The 24,890-nt window shown below is 40.8% G+C and overlaps 2 protein-coding genes and 1 non-coding gene across 6 annotated transcripts in view; 1 reads left to right on the top strand and 2 right to left on the bottom strand.

Annotated features, from left to right (window-relative positions):
* LOC126260158 (integral membrane protein 2C) overlaps positions 1-23,748 on the bottom strand; it is a 41,915-nt gene extending 18,167 nt beyond the window's left edge. The window contains exons 1-5 of the mRNA XM_049957417.1: positions 23,556-23,748; positions 23,200-23,379; positions 22,981-23,106; positions 8,162-8,335; positions 7,968-8,082 (exon numbers count right to left, since the gene is read on the bottom strand). Of these exons, the coding sequence (XP_049813374.1) occupies positions 7,968-8,082; positions 8,162-8,335; positions 22,981-23,106; positions 23,200-23,379; positions 23,556-23,642 (682 nt within the window). The 5' untranslated portion in view covers positions 23,643-23,748. The remainder of the gene's footprint in view (positions 1-7,967; positions 8,083-8,161; positions 8,336-22,980; positions 23,107-23,199; positions 23,380-23,555) is intronic.
* Trnav-cac (transfer RNA valine (anticodon CAC)) lies at positions 22,406-22,478 on the bottom strand. Its single transcript has one exon. It is a non-coding gene; the product is annotated as a tRNA-Val (tRNA).
* A 34-nt stretch (positions 23,749-23,782) lies between the features above and the next one.
* LOC126260156 (cytoplasmic protein NCK1) overlaps positions 23,783-24,890 on the top strand; it is a 71,425-nt gene continuing 70,317 nt past the window's right edge. For 2 of the 4 annotated variants that reach the window (XM_049957416.1, XM_049957413.1), the window contains exon 1: positions 23,783-24,109. In XM_049957416.1, coding sequence (XP_049813373.1) covers positions 24,091-24,109 — 19 coding nt within the window. In that variant the 5' untranslated portion in view covers positions 23,783-24,090. Of the gene's footprint in view, positions 24,110-24,144; positions 24,344-24,890 lie in introns of those variants that run through there. The other 2 variants (XM_049957414.1, XM_049957415.1) reach the window with 2 other exon arrangements.

Below are 24,890 nucleotides of genomic sequence, written 5' to 3'. Positions count from 1 at the left end.
ATAAGGTATCTATCTTTCTATGTATTCGCAGCACATTACCCTTGTCTACATTGAGATTCAATTGCAATTCCCTGCACCATGCGTCAATTCACTGCAGATCCTCCTGCATTTCAGTACAATTTTCCATTGTTACAACCTCTCGATACACCACAGCATCATCTGCAAAGAGCCTCAGTGAACTTCCAATGTCATCCACAAGGTCATTTATGTATATTGTGAATAGCAACGGTCCTATGACACTACCCTGCGGCACACCTGAAATCACTCTTACTTCGGAAGACTTCTCTCCATTGAGAATGACATGCTGCATACTGTTATCTAGGAACTCTTCAATCCAATAACACAATTGGTCTGATAGTCCATATGCTCTTACTTTGTTCATTAAACGACTGTGGGGAACTGTATCGAACGCCTTGCGGAAGTCAAGAAACACAGCATCTACCTGTGAACCCGCGTCAATGGCCCTCTGAGTCTCGTGGACGAATAGCACGAGCTGGGTTTCGCACGACTGTCTTTTTCGAAACCCATGCTGATTCCTACAGAGTAGATTTCTAGTCTCCAGAAAAGTCATTATACTCTAACATAATACGTGTTCCAAAATTCTACAACTGATCGACGTTAGAGATATAGGTCTATAGTTCTGCACATCTGTTCAATGTCCCTTCTTGAAAACGGCCGCCGTCTGCTTCACGTCTGCTGTGCAGCAAGCTACCTTAATTTGAGTATTAACTGTATTTTTCTTACTTGTCACTTCTTCTTCCGTGTGTTTTTGCTTTTAGGAAGCTTTAATTGTCGAGTGCTATTAATAGTGTTCCACAGATTTCATGTTTGTTTTGAATACAGTCAGAGAGAGTCCCTTTAGTCAGCCATAGTGCCAGTAGTGCTGGTGTTTGTTTTCAATACAGTCCAGAGACAGGTAGTGCTATTTTCATTGCTTTCTACAAGAAGTGGCTAGCAATCACAGTTTAGTCAATAATCAGCCGCCTTTAGTGAATTAGCAGTCTAGTTAAAAGTTGATTAACTCTCTTCAGTAAATAGATTCCTTAGGATGGATAGGATGTGTGACTGCTGTGTACGGACACAGGAGGAGCTGGCCACTGTTCGCGAACAGCAGAACGCGTTGATGGCCGCGGTCAGCCGTCTTCAGGCTGCTGCCTCGGAGTGAAGCGGCAGTGGGGAGTCTGGTGCGTCGCAAGGTACACCCCAGGTGTTACATGCTTCACCCACTGTCCCTGCTGTCGAGACATCTTCGCGGGTACCGGGCGCGGTTGGGCCACCCTTTCCCCAAGGGGAGTGGCGGGTTCAGCGGGTTCAGCGGCGTTCACGGCGCACGAGGCGGAGCGTAAATGTGGAGGCTGGCCGTGTGGCATCGCCCGCTCTGCCTGTGAGTGGACATGTGGCTGCTCCTTCAGCGAGGTCCGAGCAGGAACACGGGGGGAGGGGTTTATTAGTTATTGGTAGCTCCAACGTTAGGCGGGTGATGGAGCCCCTTAGGGAAATAGCGGAAAGGTCGGGGAAGAAGGCCAGTGTTCACTGTCTGCTTGCCGGGTGGTCTCATCCGAAATGTGGAGGAGGCCCTACCGGCGGCGATAGAGAGCACTGGGTGCACCCGACTGCAAATTGTTGCTCATGTCAGCACCAATGACTCCTGCCGTCTGGGTTCAGAGGTCATACTCAGTTCGTACAGGCGGTTGGCAGAATTGGTAAAGGCGGAAAGCCTCGCTCGCGGGGTGGAATCATAGCTAACTATTTGTAGTATCGTTCCCAGAACCGATCGCGGTCCTCTGGTTTGGAGCCGAGTGGAAGGCTTAAACCTGAGGCTCAGACGATTATGCGGAGATCTGGGGTGCAAATTTCTTGACCTCCGCTATCGGGTGGAGAAATGTAGGGTCCCCCTGAATAGGTCAGGCGTGCACTACACGCCGGAAGCGGCTACAAGGGTAGCGGAGTACGTGTGGAGTGCACATGGGGGTTTTTTAGGTTAGAGAATTCCCTCCCTAGGCCCGACAAGACGCCTCCTGAGACGCGGCAAGGTAGGAGTAGGCCAAATGCAACAGGGAATAACAATATTAATGTGCTAATAGTAAACTCTTCCCCCATGAACCATGGACCTTGCCGTTGGTGGGGAGGCTTGCGTGCCTCAGCGATACAGATGGCCGTACCGTAGGTGCCACCACAACGGAGGGGTATTTGTTGAGAGGCCAGACAAACATGTGGTTCCTGAAGAGGGGCAGCAGCCTTTTCAATAGTTGCAGGGGCAACAGTCTGGATGATTGACTGATCTGGCCTTGTAACATTAACCAAAACGGCCTTGCTGTGCTGGTACTGCGAACGGCTGAAAGCAAGGGGAAACTACAGCCGTAATTTTTTCCCGAGGACATGCAGCTTTACTGTATGATTAAATGATGATGGCGTCCTCTTGGGTAAAATATTCCGGAGGTAAAATAGTCCCCCATTCGGATCACGGGGCGGGGACTACTCAAGAGGGCGTCGTTATCAGGAGAAAGAAAACTGGCATTTTACGGGTCGGAGCGTGGAATGTCAGATCCCTTAATCGGGCAGGTAGGTTAGAAAATTTAAAACGGGAAATGGATAGGTTAAAGTTAGATATAGTGGGAATTAGTGAAGTTCGGTGGCAGGAGGAACAAGACTTTTGGTCAGGTGATTATAGGGTTATAAATACAAAATCAAATAGGGGTAATGCAGGAGTAGGTTTAATAATGAATAAAAAAATAGGAGTGCGGGTTAGCTACTACAAACAGCATAGTGAACGCATTATTGTGGCCAAGATAGACACAAAGCCCATGCCTACTACAGTAGTACAAGTTTATATGCCAACTAGCTCTGCAGATGATGAAGAAATTGATGAAATGTATGACGAGATAAAAGAAATTATTCAGGTAGTGAAGGGAGACGAAAATTTAATAGTCATCGGTGACTGGAATTCGTCAGTAGGAAAAGGGAGAGAAGGAAACACAGTAGGTGAATATGGATTGGGGGGAAGAAATGAAAGAGGAAGCCGCCTTGTAGAATTTTGCACAGAGCATAACTTAATCATAGCTAACACTTGGTTCAAGAATCATAAAAGAAGGTTGTATACCTGGAAGAATCCTGGAGATACTAATAGGTATCAGATAGATTATATAATGGTAAGACAGAGATTTAGGAACCAGGTTTTAAATTGTAAGACATTTCCAGGGGCAGATGTGGATTCTGACCACAATCTATTGGTTATGAACTGCAGATTGAAACTGAAGAAACTGCAAAAAGGTGGGAATTTAAGGAGATGGGACCTGGATAAACTGAAAGAACCAGAGGTTGTAGAGAGTTTCAGGGAGAGCATAAGGGAACAATTGACAGGAATGGGGGAAAGAAATACAGTACAAGAAGAATGGGTAGCTCTGAGGGATGAAGTAGTGAAGGCAGCAGAGGATCAAGTAGGTAAAAAGACGAGGGCTAATAGAAATCCTTGGGTAACAGAAGAAATATTGAATTTAATTGATGAAAGGAGAAAATATAAAAATGCGGTAAATGAAGCAGGCAAAATGGAATACAAACGTCTCAAAAATGAGATCAACAGAAAGTGCAAAATGGCTAAGCAGGGATGGCTAGAGGACAAATGTAAGAATGTAGAGGCTTATCTCACTAGGGGTAAGATAGATACTGCCTACAGGAAAATTAAAGAGACCTTTGGAGAGAAGAGAACCACTTGTATGAATATCAAGAGCTCAGATGGCTACCCAGTTCTAAGCAAAGAAGGGAAGGCAGAAAGGTGGAAGGAGTATATAGAGGGTTTATACAAGGGCGATGTACTTGAGGACAATATTATGGAAATGGAAGAGGCTGTAGATGAAGATGAAATGGGTGATAAGATACTGCGTGAAGAGTTTGACAGAGCACTGAAAGACCTGAGTCGAAACAAGGCCCCGGGAGTAGACAACATTCCATTAGAGCTACTGATGGCCTTGGGAGAGCCAGTCATGACAAAACTGTACCATCTGGTGAGCAAGATGTATGAGACAGGCGAAATACCCACAGACTTCAAGAAGAATATAATAATTCCAATCCCAAAGAAAGCAGGTGTTGACAGATGTGAAAATTACCGAACTATCAGTTTAATAAGTCACAGCTGCAAAATACTAACGCGAATTCTTTACAGACGAATGGAAAAACTGGTAGAAGCGGACCTCGGGGAAGATCAGTTTGGATTCCGTAGAAATGTTGGAACACGTGAGGCAATACTAACCTTATGACTTATCTTAGAAGAAAGATTAAGAAAAGGCAAACCTACGTTTCTAGCATTTGTAGACTTAGAGAAAGCTTTTGACAACGTTAACTGGAATACTCTCTTTCAAATTATGAAGGTGGCAGGGGTAAAATACAGGGAGCGAAAGGCTATTTACAATTTGTACAGAAACCAGATGGCAGTTATAAGAGTCGAGGGGCATGAAAGGGAAGCAGTGGTTGGGAAAGGAGTGAGACAGGGTTGTAGCCTCTCCCCGATGTTATTCAATCTGTATATTGAGCAAGCAGTAAAGGAAACAAAAGAAAAATTCGGAGTAGGTATTAAAATCCATGGAGAAGAAATAAAAACTTTGAGGTTTGCCGATGACATTGTAATTCTGTCAGAGACAGCAAAGGACTTGGAAGAGCAGTTGAACGGAATGGACAGTGTCTTGAAAGGAGGATATAAGATGAACATCAACAAAAGCAAAACGAGGATAATGGAATGTAGTCAAATTAAATCGGGTGATGCTGAGGGGATTAGATTAGGAAATGAGACACTTAAAGTAGTAAAGGAGTTTTGCTATTTAGGGAGTAAAATAACTGATGATGGTCGAAGTAGAGAGGATATAAAATGTAGACTGGCAATGGCAAGGAAATCGTTTCTGAAGAAGAGAAATTTGTTAACATCGAGTATAGATTTAAGTGTCAGGAAGTCGTTTCTGAAAGTATATGTATGGAGTATAGCCATGTATGGAAGTGAAGCATGGACGATAACCCGTTTGGACAAGAAGAGAATAGAAGCTTTCGAAATGTGGTGCTACAGAAGAATGCTGAAGATAAGGTGGGTAGATCACGTAACTAATAAGGAGGTATTGAATAGGATTGGGGAGAAGAGAAGTTTGTGGCACAACTTGACTAGAAGAAGGGATCGGTTGGTAGGACATGTTTTGAGGCATCAAGGGATCACAAATTTAGCATTGGAGGCCAGCATGGAGGGTAAAAATCGTAGAGGGAGACCAAGAGATGAATACACTAAGCAGATTCAGAAGGATGTAGGTTGCAGTAGGTACTGGGAGATGAAGAAGCTTGCACAGGATAGAGTAGCATGGAGAGCTGCATCAAACCAGTCTCAGGACTGAAGACCACAACAACAACAACAATAGTGAACTGCAGGAGCGTCTATAGAAAGGTCCCAGAACTGTTCTCATTAATAAACGGTCACAACGCCTATATAGTACTAGGGACAAAAAGTTGGCTGAAACCAGATGTAAACAGTAATGAAATCCTAAACTCAGATTGGAATGTATACCGCAGAGACAGGCTGGACAGTGAAGGGGGAGGCGTGTTTATAGCGATAAGAAGTGCAATAGTATCGAAGGAAATTGACGGAGATCCGAAATGTGAAATAATTTGGGTGAAGGTCACGGTTAAAGGAGGCCCAGACATGGTAATTGGATGTCTCTATAGGCCCCCTGGTCCAGCAGCTGTTGTGGCTGAGCACCTGAAGGATAATTTGGATAATATTTTGAGTAGATTTCCCCACCATGTTATAGTTCTGGGTGGAGATTTTAATTTGCCAGATATAGACTGGGAGGCTCAAACGTTCATAACAGGTGGCAGGGACAAAGAATCCAGTGAAATATTTTTAAGTGCTTTATCTGAAAACTACCTTGAGCAGTTAAACAGAGAACCGACTCGTGGCGATAACATATTAGACCTTCTGGTGACAAACAGACCCGAACTATTTGAAACAGTTAACGCAGAACAGGGAATCAGCGATCATAAAGCGGTTACGGCATCAATTATTTCAGCCGTAAATAAAAATATTAAAAAAGGTAGGAAGATTTTTCTGTTTAGCAAAAGTGGCAAAAGGCAGATTACAGAGTACCTGACGGTTCAACACAAAAGTTTTGTCTCAAGTACAGATATTGTTGAGGATCAGTGGACAAAGTTCAAAACCATTGTACAATATGCGTTAGATGAGTATGTGCCAAGCAAGATCGTAAGAGATGGAAAAGAGCCACCGTGGTACAACAACCGAGTTAGAAAACTGCTGCGGAAGCAAAGGGAACTTCACAGCAAACATAAACATAGCCTAAGCCTTGCAGACAAACAAAAATTACGCGAAGCGAAATGTAGTGTGACGAGGGCTATGCGAGAGGCGTTCAATGACTTCGAAAGTAAAGTTCTATGTACTGACTTGGCAGAAAATCCTAAGAAATTTTGGTCTTATGTCAAAGCGGTAGGTGGATCAAAACAAAATGCCCAGACACTCTGTGACCAAAATGGTACTGAAACAGAGGATGAAAGACTAAAGGCCGAAATACTAAATGTCTTTTTCCAAAGCTGTTTCACAGAGGAAGAGTGCACTGTAGTTCCTTCTCTAGATTGTCGCACAGATGACAAAATGGTAGATATCGAAATAGATGACAGAGGGATAGAGAAACAATTAAAAATCGCTCAAAAGAGGAAAGGCCACTGGACCTGATGGGATACCAGTTCGATTTTACACAGAGTACGTGAAGGAAGAGGGCATGGCTGTGTTCATTTACACGCAGCAGCTACGTAAGGCGGGTGACCTAGAACGAGGTTCGCCTGGCTGACACTAGAGCTCGCAGGACTGCGCTATAGTTCTAACTAAGCGCGGTCCGCTGGAAAAGCCTACATCCGGCCGCCACTGCTGTTTTGTGGCGCGCTACTTCCTGCCGCGCCCATTCTTATCAGTGTGAGCTTCCGCTACTGAGGCAGCTGCATGCTCATTCAACTCGAGGCAGCCGCACGATACACACAGCCATGCCTTACAGGAGGAGGATTTACAGAAAAAGGAGCAGAATGCCAGTGTACAAGAGTGTTGATAGTTTTTCAATTACTCTAAATGAAACTGGACAACAAGAGCTACTACAAGGACCTATTACCTTTGTTGGTTGCAAGATTCAATTTTCTTGTACTACTGCAGGTGGAGATCCAAAGCCATGACAAGAGGTTCAGGAGATCGAATCTAAGGGCACTATAGATAACTTGTGCACCATGTAGGGCATCCTTCCCCATATGGCCTGCACTTCTGTAGAATTTGGAAAGTGGCAGGGCAAACCATAAAATGGGACCTGAACTTATAGGGCCGAAAAGTGTGAGAATCCTTTTAGTTGCCTCTTACGACAGGCAGGGATACCTTGGGCCTATTCTAACCCCCGGACTCGCAGGGGGAAAAATTCAGATTGGCTATTGCAGACTGTACATTACAGAGGTCGATCCTTAAGTGTTCCTTTTCTTCATGAAGCACAGCTGCATTTATCGGGGTACGTGAACTTGGTGGGCAACTGGCATTAGTGTGCTGAATATCCTAAGCAGTTACATTAAGTGCCACACAAATTACTGGATCTATCATTCTATTATTTTTCCATGAAACTGTTTTTGTGCACATCATATGTAATGACACATTTTCCAGTATCGTCTGTAAGTTTTAATTGGAGGGTGGTTCGCACAATTTCAGAACAAACATCGAAGGAAGAGCAAAACAGTTACAATAGACTTTTTGTATACATTTGCAATTTAAATGCACTTCCCACTGAACAAAAAGTTTTTTTCTACTATGACTGTCACAGATTCTGAATATGTCTACAAGTCAGCCTTAAAATAATGTAAAAGCTGTTTTGCCAATAAACTTATTTGATGCTGTTCAGTTCAACCATAATTTTATATTTTACTTATATAAGCAGTTTAAGACTTAAAAACAAACTTACCATTCCACATTTTTTTAATAAGATCCAACATGCTGTGTGGTGGCAGTACGCGACTGCGATCCAGAGGCATTACAAAACAACGTTGAGAATCTAAGTCGACAATGCCAGTTTTGTTCTGTAAAAAAGGTTCTTTGAATTATTCAGATTTTCATTTTAGATACGTAATACAAATACCTATAATATTTCATGCTTACAGCATTGAAATCATGAACGAATCTTCCTCTTCGTCCTCCCTTGAATTCAGGAACATCAATTTTCTCAAAATCTTCATTTACTAAATCCATTTCAAATTCTTCTTTGAAATAGCCTTCCAGCTTGTTGGTTTCATTTAACTCATCATCATCAGAGTCCCTGGTCCTCGCCCAACTCTGAAAATAATCATCATTTGATAGCATTTCACTTTCTTCAAGAAAAAAAATTATAATTTTTTTTTCTTGGAGGGGGGGGGGAGGGAAGGAGGGAGGGGGGGGGAAGAGGGAGGGAGGGAGGGGGAGAGAGAGAGAGAGAGAGAGAGAGAGAGAGAGAGAGAGAGAGAGAGAGAGGGGGGTGGGGAGAGCATCTAGTGATAGGCACCTGAAGGAAGTACATACATATAAAAACATTGATTTTTAATCTTATTACTACTGCCACTACAAGTGAAAGATTTTTGCACAACCCCATGGAGCTGTGCCAATGTTATAATTACAGAGAAGGTGTAGGACTCTCTTTATCTAATGGGTGGACTTAAACATTGCTGTTATGCTTTCCTAGTCAACAAGGTGAGATCACCATAACATCCCTTAACTTTCTTCTTTTTCTCTCTTTCAATATTTTGAATTTTCAAATTATACTTAATTTGTGTATACTGAGGAAATACGAAAGGATTCATGTGTCTGGTACTGGCATATTATTTATTTTCATATAATGTATGCGAAAAAAAAGAATATGAAATATGTCACCACTGATAAGACGCCTTTCTCTAGAGTTAAAGAGTGCAGTAAGTATTTAATGATTACCCCATTTTATGCTGATTTCTCAGCACTAAAGTGTGCATGTACACACACACACACACACACACACACACACACACACACACCCTTGCTCCTGGAAGATTTTACTGTGTCAGCAATGTAGCTCGTCTTTGGTGAAGACTCACGTCAGGTTGAGTGCGTGAGGGGGTGAGAAAAGTTATGGGGTGGGAGGGAGGGGTGGCTGGTAGCTGGTAGGGTGAGGCAGCATGTACAGAGGATATGAATGGGGCAGCTGTAAGGTCATTCTGGCCACAGGCAGGGGAAGTAGCAGACAAACAACAATGATGTGGATGCGGGGATTTGGAGGGAGAGGGAGAACAGAGGGAGAGGAGACTATGGAAAGAAGGAGTGAATACAAGATTATAAGTTAAAGTGATGGGGCAGGAATAGAGATGTGGCAGCAGTTAGCAGAGACTGAGGCCAGGAATACCACAGGACAGAACTAAGTATTGCACGAACAATTCCCATCTATTTAATTCAGAGAAGCTGGTGTTGGGGGAAGGATCCATATGGCACAGGTAGTGAAGTGGCCACTGAAATACAGCACATGGTGCTCAGTAGCATATTCCACTGCTAGATGACCAATTATGCTTTTGACTACAGTTTGGTGGTGGCCATTCATTCGGATGGATTACTAGTTGGTAGTTATGCTCACAGAAAATGCTATGCAGAAATTACAGCTGAGCCAGTATATATCACATGACTTGTTTTAAATGTGGCCCTACCTCAGACAAGATGGGGCGAGGAGTTGGGTTTGCAGCTCATACAGGCAAGGCTCGTAGTTAAAAATTCTGAAGCAGCGCTGCCCCAAATATTATACAGAAATGTATCTCCCAATAATTTATTACAGTTTAATTATCAGGACACTTTCTGAATATGTCCCACACAAATAATGACAGTCAATGTTTTTGGAACTGTTGATATTTAATGCCTTTGGGTCAATCCAAATGCAGTGGTCCAATAAAAATTAAGTTGGTTGCTTGACCATTTTTTAAATATTTTATTTTTTTTATATGTGCTTACCCTATATATGAGACGTTCAAAACAGTTTTTTTTTAAAAAATTTACCTTTCACCTTCACTGAATGGCAGCCATTTTCATTTGTAAGCGAAAGCTGTACAACAATAAAAGGAACACGGCATCTCCACAAATTCCTTGGCATTACAGAAAACTTAGTTCAATGCTATGTAACATCAGAAACAGAAATTTATGAGGATCATTGTATCAGTAAAATTACATCTCTGTCTTTAACGTTGAATGACATAGTGGCATGTGTGTGTGATGGACAGTGGTGGCTTGCAGAGGTTGAAAGAATAAGTTTGGAACACAATTATGTTTTTGTTCATTTTTTAACCACCCTGCTGGCCCAAGAACATCATTCAAGAAATCTACTAGTGACAAAAGTTTGTGTACCAATGAAAAATGTTTTAAGAAAACTTTCAGTGCTTGAACTTACCACAGCTACTGGGAGGTCTTATTCTATATCACAGAAGCTGTCTGAAGAAATAAGTGTTCTTAACATTCACCAACAGGTTTAGGAACAGTCGCATCTTGAAGGATGTTAATTGAATATATTTATTTTAAGTATGTCAAAATAATGTAAATGTTAATTTCAGTGATGTTTCCACTTTTTGTATATAATTCAGTACCTTACTAGAGTAATAATTGATTATATCACTCCAATATCACACACGAATAGGCAACTGCCATAAGATCAGTTGTACAGTAATGTGAATTATCTTCTCATTTTCAAAAATTCATCTTTGTTCACAGTAAGGTACCAATGTTGAAATTTTTACAGCAAGTTGCTATCATATAGGTGTGCAAACTGTGCAAAAATCATATTTTTATGTTCAGTCCCACCTGAGATAATTAACCCCAAACTTTACAAAAATTTAAAATTTTAAATTTCATAAATTCATAAAAAATTAAGGAAACATCTGTAAGTGTTATTGCTCTATATGAGGCTAATAGTGCATGATATCTAACTACAGGAAAAAATAGACTCATAAATCAGTCCTTGTTTGTTATTTTTGGGCCTAAAAAGTGGATTTTTGAAAATTTGGATACCAAACTTTGTTGGTAATTTTGAATTTAGGGTATTTTGTGTAACAGACAATATTGCAGAGGACACCTTTCTAAAAACAATCATGTCAATTTGCAATGTTATAAATTAGCCCAGTGCAGAGATATTCAAATTTTCACTAATGTCTCCAGACTGAAAAATCAAATAAAAATTGCCGCCATCCAGTAAAGGTGCAAGATAATCATTTTAAAAAAACTGCTTTGAACTTCTCAAATATAGGACAGTCACATATTAACATATTTAAAAATGGTCAAACAACCATCACTGGACGACTTCATATGGATTAACCCTTTTTCTTACCAGTAGTAGCAAATGCTGCAGCATGAAATTCCACTTAGGTCCATGTAGCGATAGGTTCTGTTGGGTGTAAAATGTAACTTTTGGGATTAAAGTTAATGATCACCATTATTTTTTATTACTGTGTTGCTGTTTCTTGATCTAACCTTTCAGCAAAAGTGTGCCTTTCCTTCATATGTGGACTAACTCCTTTGCAACCTCTTCTGTGCTGGAAACTGGGAATATTCACAAATCCAAAACGCTACTAAATGATCAAAACTTTTCTCAGGTACCTCCATGTATTGATTCTTCATTCATAGTCAGAAAACACTTCGTAAAAATTTGTGCTATTAGATCTACTCTGTATGAAACGACATTAATGATATTTCAGCTTCTTTTCTTTCTGTGACATCATGCCAATTGTCACGGTACTTGCTGCTCTACAGCATGTGGTGTATATAAAAGCCAGGATAAGACTGTATAGAATAAACGGTGCAAATCAGCTGTTACCAGAAAACATGATAAAGCAGCTGTCGTTGTTCCACCTTGCAGAAACATTGTGTCCACCTTCATCAGGTTTCATGCACAAATGAGATACAACTCCCAAACAACAGCCAAGTCCAAACAAAAAAATATTTTTATGGTGGTGACCATCATTCGTTGGTACTATAGAGAGAGTGCAACCTCTCACTTCACCACCACATATCCCCCTTTCTAGATGAATTATGTCACAATTATTGAACATAAAAAAATAAGCAATACTGATATTATTGAAAACCTTTAGTAATTCATATACAACCAAGTTGTGTAAAGTATTCATCTTTTCCTATTTTTCCAACAATCACTAATGTGTCTTCTCTTTATAAATCATTATTATAAATAATTCCATTATGAATTTTCATCATGAACCTAGACTCATTTTACTCTAAGTTCTCTAATCACAGTTATAAAATAGACGCACATTTAACGTGAACTGAATTTCTTGAAGTAAGTTAGCACTATCAAATGCTCCGAACATAAACTGCTTATTAGATTATTGTTATTACTTCTTGGCATGAACTAACCACCAGGAGGGCAGCCCAGAGAGAGAGAACAGCAATACAAATAGTAACTTCCATTCAATTGGCCAACCAACTTCTACAGAAAACCAAGGCTTATGAGCCATACCTCATACTTTTCTTCATTGCCTTTAAGAAAGACGTGTAAATAGACATATTTACTACTTAATCTAATTGTAAGCTGAGCTAACCTCCTACAAAATTCCATATTAACCCAACCATAAATCTTAACCAATCACAAAAAAAGTAAAAATATCTCTGGTACAAAACTCTTAAACAACCACATTTCTACTACGTAATAGAAAAGTAATATTTTTACAATTTGTGGCACAGCCAGCAAACCAGAGGAATCACACACCCAGAACAACTAGGAACTTCTGTCATCTTGCATACCACAATCTTTTACTTATTATCTATATCGTGAACAGCCTAAACAACAAGACATCTAGGCTGGATGTTAGCATGGCAATTACTATACATATACAGGTACGTTTCTCTTTCTTTCCCCATTCAATGGGGCACCACTACCAGCCAGCATCTATAAGGATGGTTCCAATAATAATAATAATAAAGTTAATGTATTTTCCTATGTATTTTGTAAAAGTGTTCTCTTCAATGTTTTTGGTTAGGCAGCATGTGCTATCGTATTTTTGTTTTCCAACATAATGTATACAAGTGCAGAAGTGTGTGCTTTCTGCTTGCTATTGTTTATGGTGTACTGTTATAGCAGGCATCTGTTGCCAGCAGCTAACTTCAGGTTTTCATATTGGTGATTTCGTGAGCAAATTTACATAAATCCACTAATTAAACACAAGCAAATATTTTTTGCCAGCAAACTTTCTTTTATAAAAGCCGACTGTGAAAACAATTATTTCCACTGGTTGCTTCATATTCTGGAAATGGAAGGTATCAAACAAGCATTAAGCATCGTAATCCATGCATACAGCGAGTAAAGGTGGCTGTACGATGCTCATGACCCAATGCATCATAATAAAGCATGTTAGCAATTGCTAATTTCTGAGTAAATTTGCATGTGTGATTTGGATTTTGGTTCTTAACTGAGAAAAGTTCAAATTTGATTTGATTACGTTTTGTTTTCAACGTGCTAGGAAGGAGAAACTGGGTATAGGTAGCGAGCGAGTCTGCTCACAAAATGAATAAACAAGTTGTTTAATTTTTACTTCCAACCGGGTGAAATTACCTCTTACTATATCACTTGATCAAATTCCTTCCTGTATCACCGAAAGCACTTGTCAAAACCAGCTACACCCACTCTCACGAAGTTCTGAAATACCTTCAGCTTCTCCAGCCTCAATTCCATAATTAACAGGGAATAAATCCCCCTGCCATCTATCCTTCTACCCAGCTGGGTCAAACCCAACAATGTCTGGATTTCTGTCATCATCATCATCATCATCATCATCATCATCATCATCATCATCATGCCCCAATTCTATCAGTTACAGACATTGCCAGGGCGACAACTTCAAAAACAACTGCTATATACATGTAAATTTACATAAAATATCCTTGTGGAACAAGAATCATAAAATAAAACAAAAAATTGATTTTTTTTTTTTTTTTGGTTGGAGCCACAGTCATGCTACGTTTGAGACGTCAAAATGTTATGAAAACAGCGTAAGGCAGAAATCTGGATTGTATAATAATAAAATAGAAATTACTACATTCAAATGGCGGCAGCAACATTCAAAGAAATAAAACAAACAGTAGAGCTCATAATTCAGAACAGTGATAATTCCGTGACAGCTACATAAGACAGCAACAATTACTTAATAAATAGGAACCATGAGCTCTTACAAATTTTTAATTCAAATGAATGACTTTACAAGAAATCAGATATTCTCCTTCCAGTTTCATGCCTTTTTTGTTGTTCAGTGTGCATGTGTGGATTTGCACCACAAATAACCTGCATGTATGTTGTAATCGGTTGATGTGAATCAGTTTGGAATTCCAAACTTGTATGCTTAGAGTGCCGCTGCAGATGTGTACACCTAAGGTGCAGTGTTAAACATCCTTTAATCAAAAAACAAACTCTTAGTGGGTCCAAGTATTTCTTAGTTATAATCTTCATTTGTTTCTAACACAAGTGGGACTGTAATCATTATCTTGCTACTTTTATACTACATAGTGTGTTATTACACCAAGACAGTGAAACTTCACACACAATAACATCTTAATACAAATCATATTTAAACAAATTTTTATTTTATTATCTAATAAGTTGTGGGATTCCCACCAGTCATCAAAAAATATGGATATCAGAGGCTTTCCTGTGCTAGAATACGCATGTATTACAGTATTCCACATAAATTAATTGGTCCTGTAATCTGACACCAATGAAGTGGGCCTTTGGACAGCATAGTCATATTTCTCCAACAGCTAATTTATTTACGTTAGCCAGTCCTGGCATCTCTTACATTGGTGTCTGGGCCCTGGCGGCATCTCGCACTCACAAAGATGCCTTGAGTAGGGGTTCCCACTCCATGTTTAGATCTTATCTCGTGTAGCAGGTTTACTTAGAAAAAAGCCTTGTTTTCTCTGTTTTGCTCACAAAAGCATCCTCTGCTTACCTAGCTAAAAAATGACTTTTCTCCTTCCAAATTCAAATTGTAAAGCAGCTCTACTGGCTGCCCCACGGAAAATGCCACTGTGCCTTCAACAACCGATGCCTCATGCCATCTCCTGAAAGGAAAGCTGGTTGGCTAAGAGGCAATGATATGTGCAGCTGTTCACTCATCCCATTTGGCAACTCGTCCAGGAGTGACCTCTCCTGTCTGCCTATATGACCTGACCATGCCTGCTCACTTGCAGCACAACCCGTTTCCAGAGTGGTGTCCTACTTAGGTGAACCATGCAAGTAACCTATAAAATGTATTCTATGTTCATTAGCTACTTGCAATCACTGGTACTGATACATCTCATTAGTAAGAGGGATTAATTATTCTGATTTGGTTAGACTTTCCTAATTCGATTTCATATTAGTTCTGGCCCAGTTTTGAGAAAAATGGTAATATATTACAACCCATTACGGTGAAATTTATGCAGATGCAGTTGCATTCAAAACTGTTACAGTTGAAGTGCATCAAAGCAATCTGATCTATGTGGCATCAGATTATTTGCTCATTTGAGGCACTGTTTAGGATTTGGACTGTGCCAAAATTACACAAACAGTTTATTACATTCCCAACTAAAATGCTGTTCCATAACTCATTCAATCTCTCCATTATTTTTCTGGCATCAAGTTATTTCTTTTATCAGACACAAGGCTTATCCCCACGACTTTGCACACGTATGCGTTGGACACAATACTGCCCATATCTCCTCCCCCCCCCTCCGTCTTTTCTAACTCTTCCTCTGTCACTGTGCACATCATCCACTCACCTCTATCCCCTCCTCATGCCTCCTTCTGCCCCTACCCTCCTTACCACTCTGTCCATCTCCTCCCCACCCCCTCCAGATTCTGTCTTCTCCTCTGCCATACTATCTTCTCCCTCTCTTCCCCATGTCTCTGTCCCTACCCTCCTTTCCCTGTCTCTCTAGCCACCCCCTCCTGCATCTCTCCCTCCCGATCCATCTTCCCATCCAGACTGATACTACAACACGACATGCCTTTCATGCTGAACACCCCACCACGTCCGGGCCTGGTAAAGATTTTCTGGCCCCTGACATGTAGGCTGCCTGCAAAGCAGGTTGATCAGGCAGCCTAAACTTTTCCTACACAATATGTTTGTCATGCAAGGCAGCCTATATGTGAGAGGTGGGGGGGGGGGGGACATTTTTGCCCTCTCTCCACTCCCACCAGAGCTGAGAGGTTATAAATCCCGATACTTATGAGTCCTGATTTTTCAGAGTCCAACTTGGTTGAAATCAGTCTAAAGATTTTGGACGAAATCCCAGACATCTTTTTCCTTGAAACTTTCTGGCAGATTATCAGCACACACACTGCTGCAGAGTGAAAATCTCATTCTGGATCTTTTTCCTTTCTTGCAACAAGGACTTGGTATTTTACAACAGTCACTTAGGAATCCTCACTATATCTACAGTATACTTCATGTATGTCTGAAACTTTATGTATCCTGTAGATAGCAATCCTTGGGACTAAACCACAGCAAAACCAAGTTTCTCATCAGGGGACTGTGGATAACAGATGTTTTCGATTTTAGAAATTTCTGGAACTTTCCTATGAAAGGAGTAACGAAACTGCTAAGAGGGGCATTCCTTGAAACCAGCAAATGCAATTTAGTTTCAGCAGTTTCAAGCACTTCATCTATAAATCCCAGTATCGTGGTTGCAATTCTTCTTTGTGGCATGATCAGATGTGCTTTCTGAGTGGCTCAAGCAGGACAACTTGTGCCTCGTCTACCTATCAATCCTCCAGCCTAGTATGCCCTTCAGGATGTGTGTGCATAGTTAAGTACTGTAAGAAAATTGCTTCATTCCATACCTGAAGAGAATAATTTTATCATGAAATCTGTGCGTGACCAGTGAGTGAAAATGAAATGATAGTAGTTTTCCACAAAAACTCAAAATGATTGCAGTTGATAAGCTAGTCAAATAATAGTTTTAAAAGCCATGTATAAATGTTGGAAGATATAACTGATGATGTTAGATGAAGGAGTCTGCATTCAACTGTAATGTCTGAAATACATGATACTGCAATTTCTCTTGTAGTAATTGCCAATGTGTGAGATCCACTAATTCTAGATCTCTGGATATCACGCAAAAAAGGTCTTATCTTATTGTCTCTATTGCGGTCAACTGAAGTTTGTAATACCACTCATATGGTTTGAGCCGTGACAAACTGTGTTGTGTTCTGTGACTTCATGGTGGCACAGGGTAATGGATAAGTGATGGAGAGGTTGTTTCTTAGTATGCAGTGGGACTCTTTAGTATGGGATGTTTATATTTCTAACTTGTTTGTGATTGATGTTAATGATACATTGGACTCCATCAGAGCTATTTGTGGGAATAACATCTGAGTTTGAACCGAATTGTTAGGGAGCTATTTCGGTGTTAGTAGTAGTAGCTAGGATATATATTTGGATTCTGGTATGTTAGAGTAGTGTGTTGTTTATGGTTGGAGATTTAATTTTAATTTCATTTTTGTTAGTTACAGATATGAAGTTCATGATTAGATCCGTGCAAGCAGCAATGTGGGACATCTCGATCAAGATTAACTTTCTTCAGTTATCCATTTTAAGTGCCAAGTATGTGAAATCTTATGTTTTTGGAGACGGTACGAGACTGACCAAAGTTGCTGCATGTTGGACCAGGGACCAGTACATGTGGAGTCGCCAGCTGGAGAACATATGGCGTTCTATGGGGAGAGTTTCTTGGTTTGAGAAGTCCAGGTTGGCCATCTGAAAAGTGACTAGACTAGATTTGTGTGTCAGCTCTCTGACCGGTAAGTATGTTTTTATGGTTTTGTTTCCCTTTATTGTTGTATGTATGGCATATGTGTTTATGTCAATAATTGTGTTTCTTTTATATTAAAATTGGTGTTAATGCACTTTTTTATGAATTTTTGTTGTGTTAGTAATGATGCTGGACTGGAAGGTATCATGAAGTCTGTTTTACTTATATTGGTGAGGTTAGGTTTTCGATATTAGCCATAAGAGAGTTATGGTTTCGTGGTACTGTGGACTTCAGTTTTGCAACATAGTCAAGTGAAGCATTAGATATCAGAATTGTTGGGATGTGTGGTTTTGGGGTTTTTGTTTGCGCTGTACAGGTCATGTGAAATTTTCAGTAGGCCTACTGGGTTATGGAGCTGTGTGTGAAGAAGTGCTATTGTGGACTTTGAGCTATATAGGTCTTTTGGAGACTAGTTTCTTTTTTTTTCTTTTCTTTCAGTTCTGTCAATTGCTGAATATTCTGTTTGCTTGATTTTTGTTTAGTAGGAGTTTTGGTGTGTTTTCTTTATTAGGATTGTCATACATTTAGTTCATTAGCACCTCCCCCCCTCCCCTCCCCCACATCTTACAGTTGCACCATTTGTTTAATTTTACTTCTGCAATTAAATATTTTTCATATTATTTGTGTTTGTTCGCATGTGTAATGAGTGACATCATGGTCATCATATTGTATAAGCCTGAAATAAAGGTGTCCACCATCTTGATGCTGTAACGGGTCAAAGCCAGCAGGTGGTACAGCAATCTTCAGTTTTGCCCTTTATTTCATCATCCACAGTGAGCTAATGACTGAATATCAATTAATATTACGTGTACTGTTGTCTATATTACTGGGCATTTTTTTAAAATCCACACATTGCCAGATTTCACAATGTGATCACCACCAAGCTGAACCTTTAAACACTACTTATTATCACTGTCTCTCACTGATAAGGTCTACATGTTAGCAAACATATTGGTGGAGGGATATTATTCTTTTTCTCACACAAACACAACTCACACATATGATCACGGTCTCTGGTTGCCAGATTGCGAACAGCATGATGGGAGTCTGGGTGGTGGGGGGTAAGGAGAAGGCTGGCGCGAGGAAGGTGTGGGGAACAGTGACGTGCAGCTTGTGGGAGCATACAAGGACAAGATGGAGAGAAGGTGGGGCAGCTAGCTGCAGTCGGAAGGAAGTTAGACGGAGCGAGGGGTGCGGCAGAAAGGGAGGGAAGAAAGAAGACTGTGGGTGTGATGGTGGAGTGGAGGGTTGTGTAGTGCTGGAATGTGAACAGGCAAGGGGCTAGATGAGTAAGGACAATGACTAACGAAGGTTGAGGCCAGTAGAGTTACGGAAACTTATGATATACTGCAGGGTGAGTTCCCACCTGTGCAATTCAGAAAAGCTAGTTTTGGTATGAAGGATCCATATGGCACAGGTAGTGACGCAGTCATTAAAATGAAGAAGACTGTGCTGGAAAACTGGGAGGTCCAGCTATTTCTTGGCCACAGTTTGTCGATGGCTATTCATGCGTACAGACAGCTTGTTGGCTGTCACACCCACATGGAATGCTGCACAGTGACTGCAGCTTAGAATCACTGGTTTTTCCCATCAAAGGCCTGCCTCTGATGGGACAGGTGATGCTTATGACTGTACTGGAGTAGGCAGTAGGGGGAGGATGTATGGGACAGGTCTTGTATCTAGGACTATTACAGGGATATGAGCCACGAAGCAAGTGGCTTGGGAGCAGGGGTTGTGTAGGAATGAGCGAGGATATTGTGTAGGTTCGGTGAGTGGTGGAATACTACTGTGGGTGGATTGGGAAGGATAGTGGGTAGGATATTCCTTATTTCAGGGCATGCCGCCGAGAAATAGTCAAAACCCTAGTGGTGAATGTGGTTCACTTGCTCCAGTTCTGGATGGTGCTGAGTCATGAGGGGACTGCTCCTCTGTGGTTGGACTGTGGAACTTTGGGAGGTGGGAGAGGGTGGGGTGGGGGGGTGGTTGAATGGAGAGAGAGAGAGAGAGAGAGAGAGAGAGAGAGAGAGAGAGAGAGAGAGGCCAAGGAAGATCTGTTTCTGTACAAAGTTGGGAGGGTAATTACGCTCTGTGAGGGTCTCAACAAGAGCCTTGGTTATTTTGAGAGGGACTGCCCATCACTAGTATGGAATTGGTCACAGCTGTTGAAATGGACGCATTGCTGGTGGTTGGTATGTTTGATATGGACAAAGGTACTGATGTTGTCACCTTTGAGGTGGAGGTTAGCATCTAGGAAGGTGACTTGTTGGATTGAGGAGGACCAGGTGAAGCGAATGGGGCAGAAACTGTGGAGGTCCTGGAGGAATATGGATAGGGCGTGCCCGCCCTCAATCCAGATCACAAAGATGTCAACAACGATCCGGAACCAGATGAGGGGTTTGGTACTCTCGGCCGTTAGAAAGGACTCCATTGGCTGGCCCATGAATTTGTTGGCATAGGATTGGTGGCTTGCAGGTGCCCATTGCCATACTGTCCACTGCCTTTTTTACCTCTCTCTTTTGGCAATGCCCTCCCCCCTCCATCACACCTCCCAATGTGCACCTAGCTGCCCTAACCTCTATCCACCTCATCCCTGTATGCTCCCCCAGGCAGCGCTTTACTGTCACCCACCCCTAACCTGCTCAATCGTTTCATAATATTATCAAAGACAATCTTGACATTTTCATTATTACCAAAGGCCCCCTTTCACAACCCCTGCCCACAACGGCAATGATCATTCTGTATATAACCAACAATACACTTTATAATCCCCACAAGGCAGGGTGCGATTTGTGCTTCTACCAGTGGGGGGGATGTCTTAGGGGGTTAGTAGAATTATATATGTTACTAGCTTGGACCGTGGCGTTACGCATGGTTAAACAGCTATTTATAAATAGATGTTAATTCCAAAACTCACTACTGACGTGTATGCACTATCAGAAAAGCCATCTCTTGTTATATCTTTAAAAGTACATTATAGGTAAAGCTTATTTACAAAATCATCTACATACGGGTACAGATGTACGAGGGGAATTCAAAACGTAGAGGCACATTTGTGAAAAGTTGTACTTATTCTGATGGTAGAAAACTGAAACATATTAATAGCGTTAATAGTAAGACTTATTAAAAACTTTCATTGTTCGGCTCCACAAATTTACATTATATGTAAAGTTTTACTCCAGTGCATGCGAAATAAACATCCCAGGTTGGGATGCATAAACTAAAACCAGAGGAGGGGATGGTCTGATGCGGAGGGGGGGAAATCCCCCCCCCCGCAAATCGCACACTGCCACAAGGAGACCACATGATCAGGCTCCAAGTACAACGGCAACATTCTCAACAAATGCTAACTTTTCTAGTTCCATTTAACAGAATATTGAGTTCTCGCAGGGCAATTTTGCTGTACATATACACACACATATTAGGTAACACTCCTGCATTTAAAGTAAGGCATCCAGTTAATGGAAAGAAGACTGTGAGAAAAAATAATTAGACAACACAGACCTCCGACTACTATAATCTACAATATTAAAATAACCAGCACCCAGTTGCTTATAAAGATTTTATTTCCGTAGTCAGTTCAGGCACTTAGTGCCCTTCTTCAGAAGGTTATAACTATCACATTATTTGCGAGTGTCTAATGAAGAAATAAAATTTCTTTTATGCAAATGGTTGCTGATTATTTCAATACATATACACAACTTAAGTTGTGGAAGAGTGATAAAATACTATAATCTACAATCCAATCCTCCTCCTTTCATCTTCTCCCCCTCCCCCAAAAGAGATTTTACTATACAAACTGGATATGAATATATAACATCTGTAATATGTATGTTCTACGATGGCAACTACTCTAGTCACCTTTGTGCTATAGGTATCAGACAGTCCAAAATCTGGTGGAGGAGGAGATTAGTGTTTAATGTCCCATCATCAACAATGGTGTCCTTAAAGAGATTCCTAAATAAATAGATTACTTAAATCACTTATCCTTCGCAGTGAGCAATATGACGACCAGGAAGTCACTTAGTGGAAGAACCTACACTAACTTAAACATCAATTCCAACTAATATCACCATCCTATCAAACATAGAATTTACAGGATCAGGCATAGATTGTAAGCTGCATACACAATTGAACAATTATTCCCATGAAGCATTCCTGTACCTCTCCATGGACTGTCTTTCAGGTGATTGTGAGTGCAACATAACTCATCACTGTCAGTGAATATCTCTAATAAAGGCATTAGCATGTTAGAAGGACCCCCCCCCTCCCCCCATACACAAACTAATCCTTACCTTAGACAGCTTTCATACGACCAAAAGATTAAATAGCAATTTCATTTCAGAATTAAGTAGGACTATTCTGCTGCCCTAAAATAATTTTATATGTTACAAACAGTGATGGTGGTGGTGGTGGTGGTGGTGGTTAGTGTTTAACGTCCAGTCGACAACGAGGTCATTAGAGACGGAGCGCAAGCTCGGGTTAGGGAAGGAAATCGGCCGTGCCCTTTCAAAGGAACCATCCCGGCATTTGCCTGAAACGATTTAGGGAAATCACGGAAAACCTAAATCAGGATGGCTGGAGACGGGATTGAACCGTCGTCCTCCCGAATGTGAGTCCAGTGTGCTAACCACTGCACCACCTCGCTCGGTACAAACAGTGCCCGTATGATAATTTGTAGGGGGGGTGGGGGGGTAACCCTGCAGTATGGAATGCTTCTTAACATTTTGGAAGACGAATGGTGGCTTGTAAGTAGCCATAAAAATTTTACAGTTCTGATCCTGTTAAACACATGCATAATACCGACTTTTAAATTATTTTCTCGAAAGAAAAACACCTGACAACAATATTTTCTTCTTTTCCCTGAGTGCTGGGGAAGAGAGGGGAATGTAGCTCCTGATCTTGCCGCCCCCCCCCCCCCCCCCCCCAGGAATAGTTGCCCCTATTTGCTACCAGTTAATATGTATTTTTCCATGTACATGTATAATTTCCTTTCAACAATCATGAATGCTAACCGTATTGATATGTGCAATGCTGGAGGGGGGGGGGAGAAAAAAAAAAAAAAAAAAAAAAAAAAAGTTTTATGCTCAGTCTTTTCCCTCTTATTTTTATTTAGATTATGACAATATACATTTCCCATTAATACTTACAGCAAACAAGTCTGAATCTGCAACATATGAATCTGAATTCACGTTTTGGTTGCTTCTGTCATCCAAATACATTGTGGCATGTGTACCTTCATATGGGATTGTGCACCAACCACGAAAACGTTGCACCTGACAGCGAATTACAGTATAATTAAATTATTGTGAAACATATTTTCAAACACATAGGCTAATGCAGCAGTTTCAGGGCCAATGTTTGATTACCTGAGATCTTGCAAATTGTCTGTAGAGATACACTCCGGCTATGATTCCGATGCTCATTACTAACAGAGCAGTTAGAAATAAACATATTGTTGTAGCAGCTGAAACTCGACGCGCTCGAGTACGCAAAACAAAGTATTGTGGTTCTGTTTCTGCAGCTCCTTCCAAATCAGGTTTCGAGGGCTGTAACAAGATGTTCATCAACGAAATTTCTAGTAATAGTGAACGCTCATATTACATTCTGCAATTCCACCAGTGCTTATCAGCTTAAGATAACTGCGCATAATTTTCTTCGTGTTGCCATTTTCATTACTCCATTACAGAGCCCTTAGCGTAGCAAGCCGTAGGCATATACTTACGTAGTTTCCAATCTCTTCATTTATAACTAAGGGAGCTTCCTTCTTGTCTGCCTTTTTTTCACTTAATGGTTTCGTGATAATTGTCATTTTGCCTGCTTAAATACGATCGAGAACTGTCAAGTTTTCACTACAGACGTCAAATCCTCACATCGATCTCGGCTGCTTCTCAATACTCCCGTCCTTTACCAGTGGCGCTGTACGGATTGACAAAGAAATAACGCGTAGCGAGTACCTCAGCCCAAATTTTAATACTAGTGAAGCGAAATTATTTTGTATGGGATACAGGAGATTTATATCGTTATAGGGTGGTCCTACTACCACAGAATCTTAAACTGAATTAGAAAGTAATAACAACTCAACAGGGTCAGTTGTATGAGGGAGAAAGACTTTTTCATATGACGCTAGCGGCGGAACACAGGACTGGAATTTAGATGTGACTGGCAAGCCTAAATACTGTTCCTTATAGCGATCGGGGCGGACAACCTTATAGTTAAAAGAACTGCGTCTATAGAATATCTATGCCTGTCATAGTAATATGTCAAGTTTGAAGATTGGTAAGATATTTTCATAAAATTGGTGCTCCTAGTAAATGAATGCATGGATGCTTGTTTCTTAGTTTGTTTATTACGGAATATGAAAGCACGGTGTAATTCTAATTCAAGATACATTCCGTAGTTGTTATGCAGTTGCAATAAAATGATTTTTTTGAAGTTGTTGTTGCATTTTGATTAAGCGGTCGGTGTTTGGAGTGCGTAAACGAATGGAATATTGGTATAACTGATTATGAGGTACGTTTATTCTATAACTTATCTTTATCACCAATGCATGCCTTAGAGACCACTGGGCCCACCATAAAATCGGATACATTTCATTAGATACCTGCAGTAATTAAATGTGACATTTGTATAGCCGTGTATTGCTGCACACCACCCATCTGACATTCATCGTCAGTTTGCATTACATACCTGTTTTAGCACACTGTTTATATGAAGAATAAAAACCTGTTTCCTGGATAATATGAAATGCAGTGCCTAATAAATCCTGCGTTGATTCCTTTCCATTTTTAATGTCATCTGGCCTCCTTCCATTATGCCACCAAGTCTTTTGTTGTCTATTGAAATCTGACACTCCTTGGTCCATTAGCCATCGATTCAGTCGGCCATAAATCCAGTTCAGGTGACTGCACCTCCAAAGTAAGTTACTGGACTACAAACTACGGTCAATCAGGTGCAGATGTGTTGCTGGAGGCAATATCACAGAAATTACATTTTTGTTACAGTCGTAACTCATTACCAGTTCAGCCTGTTCCCCACTCTATTTGTCTGTTGCACTTGC

The sequence above is a fragment of the Schistocerca nitens genome, chromosome 5 (genome assembly GCF_023898315.1).
Source record: "Schistocerca nitens isolate TAMUIC-IGC-003100 chromosome 5, iqSchNite1.1, whole genome shotgun sequence".
Lineage (NCBI taxonomy): Eukaryota > Metazoa > Arthropoda > Insecta > Orthoptera > Acrididae > Schistocerca > Schistocerca nitens.
Note: the sequence above shows the minus strand (reverse complement) of the source record. Positions and strands in the feature narration are given on the sequence as shown.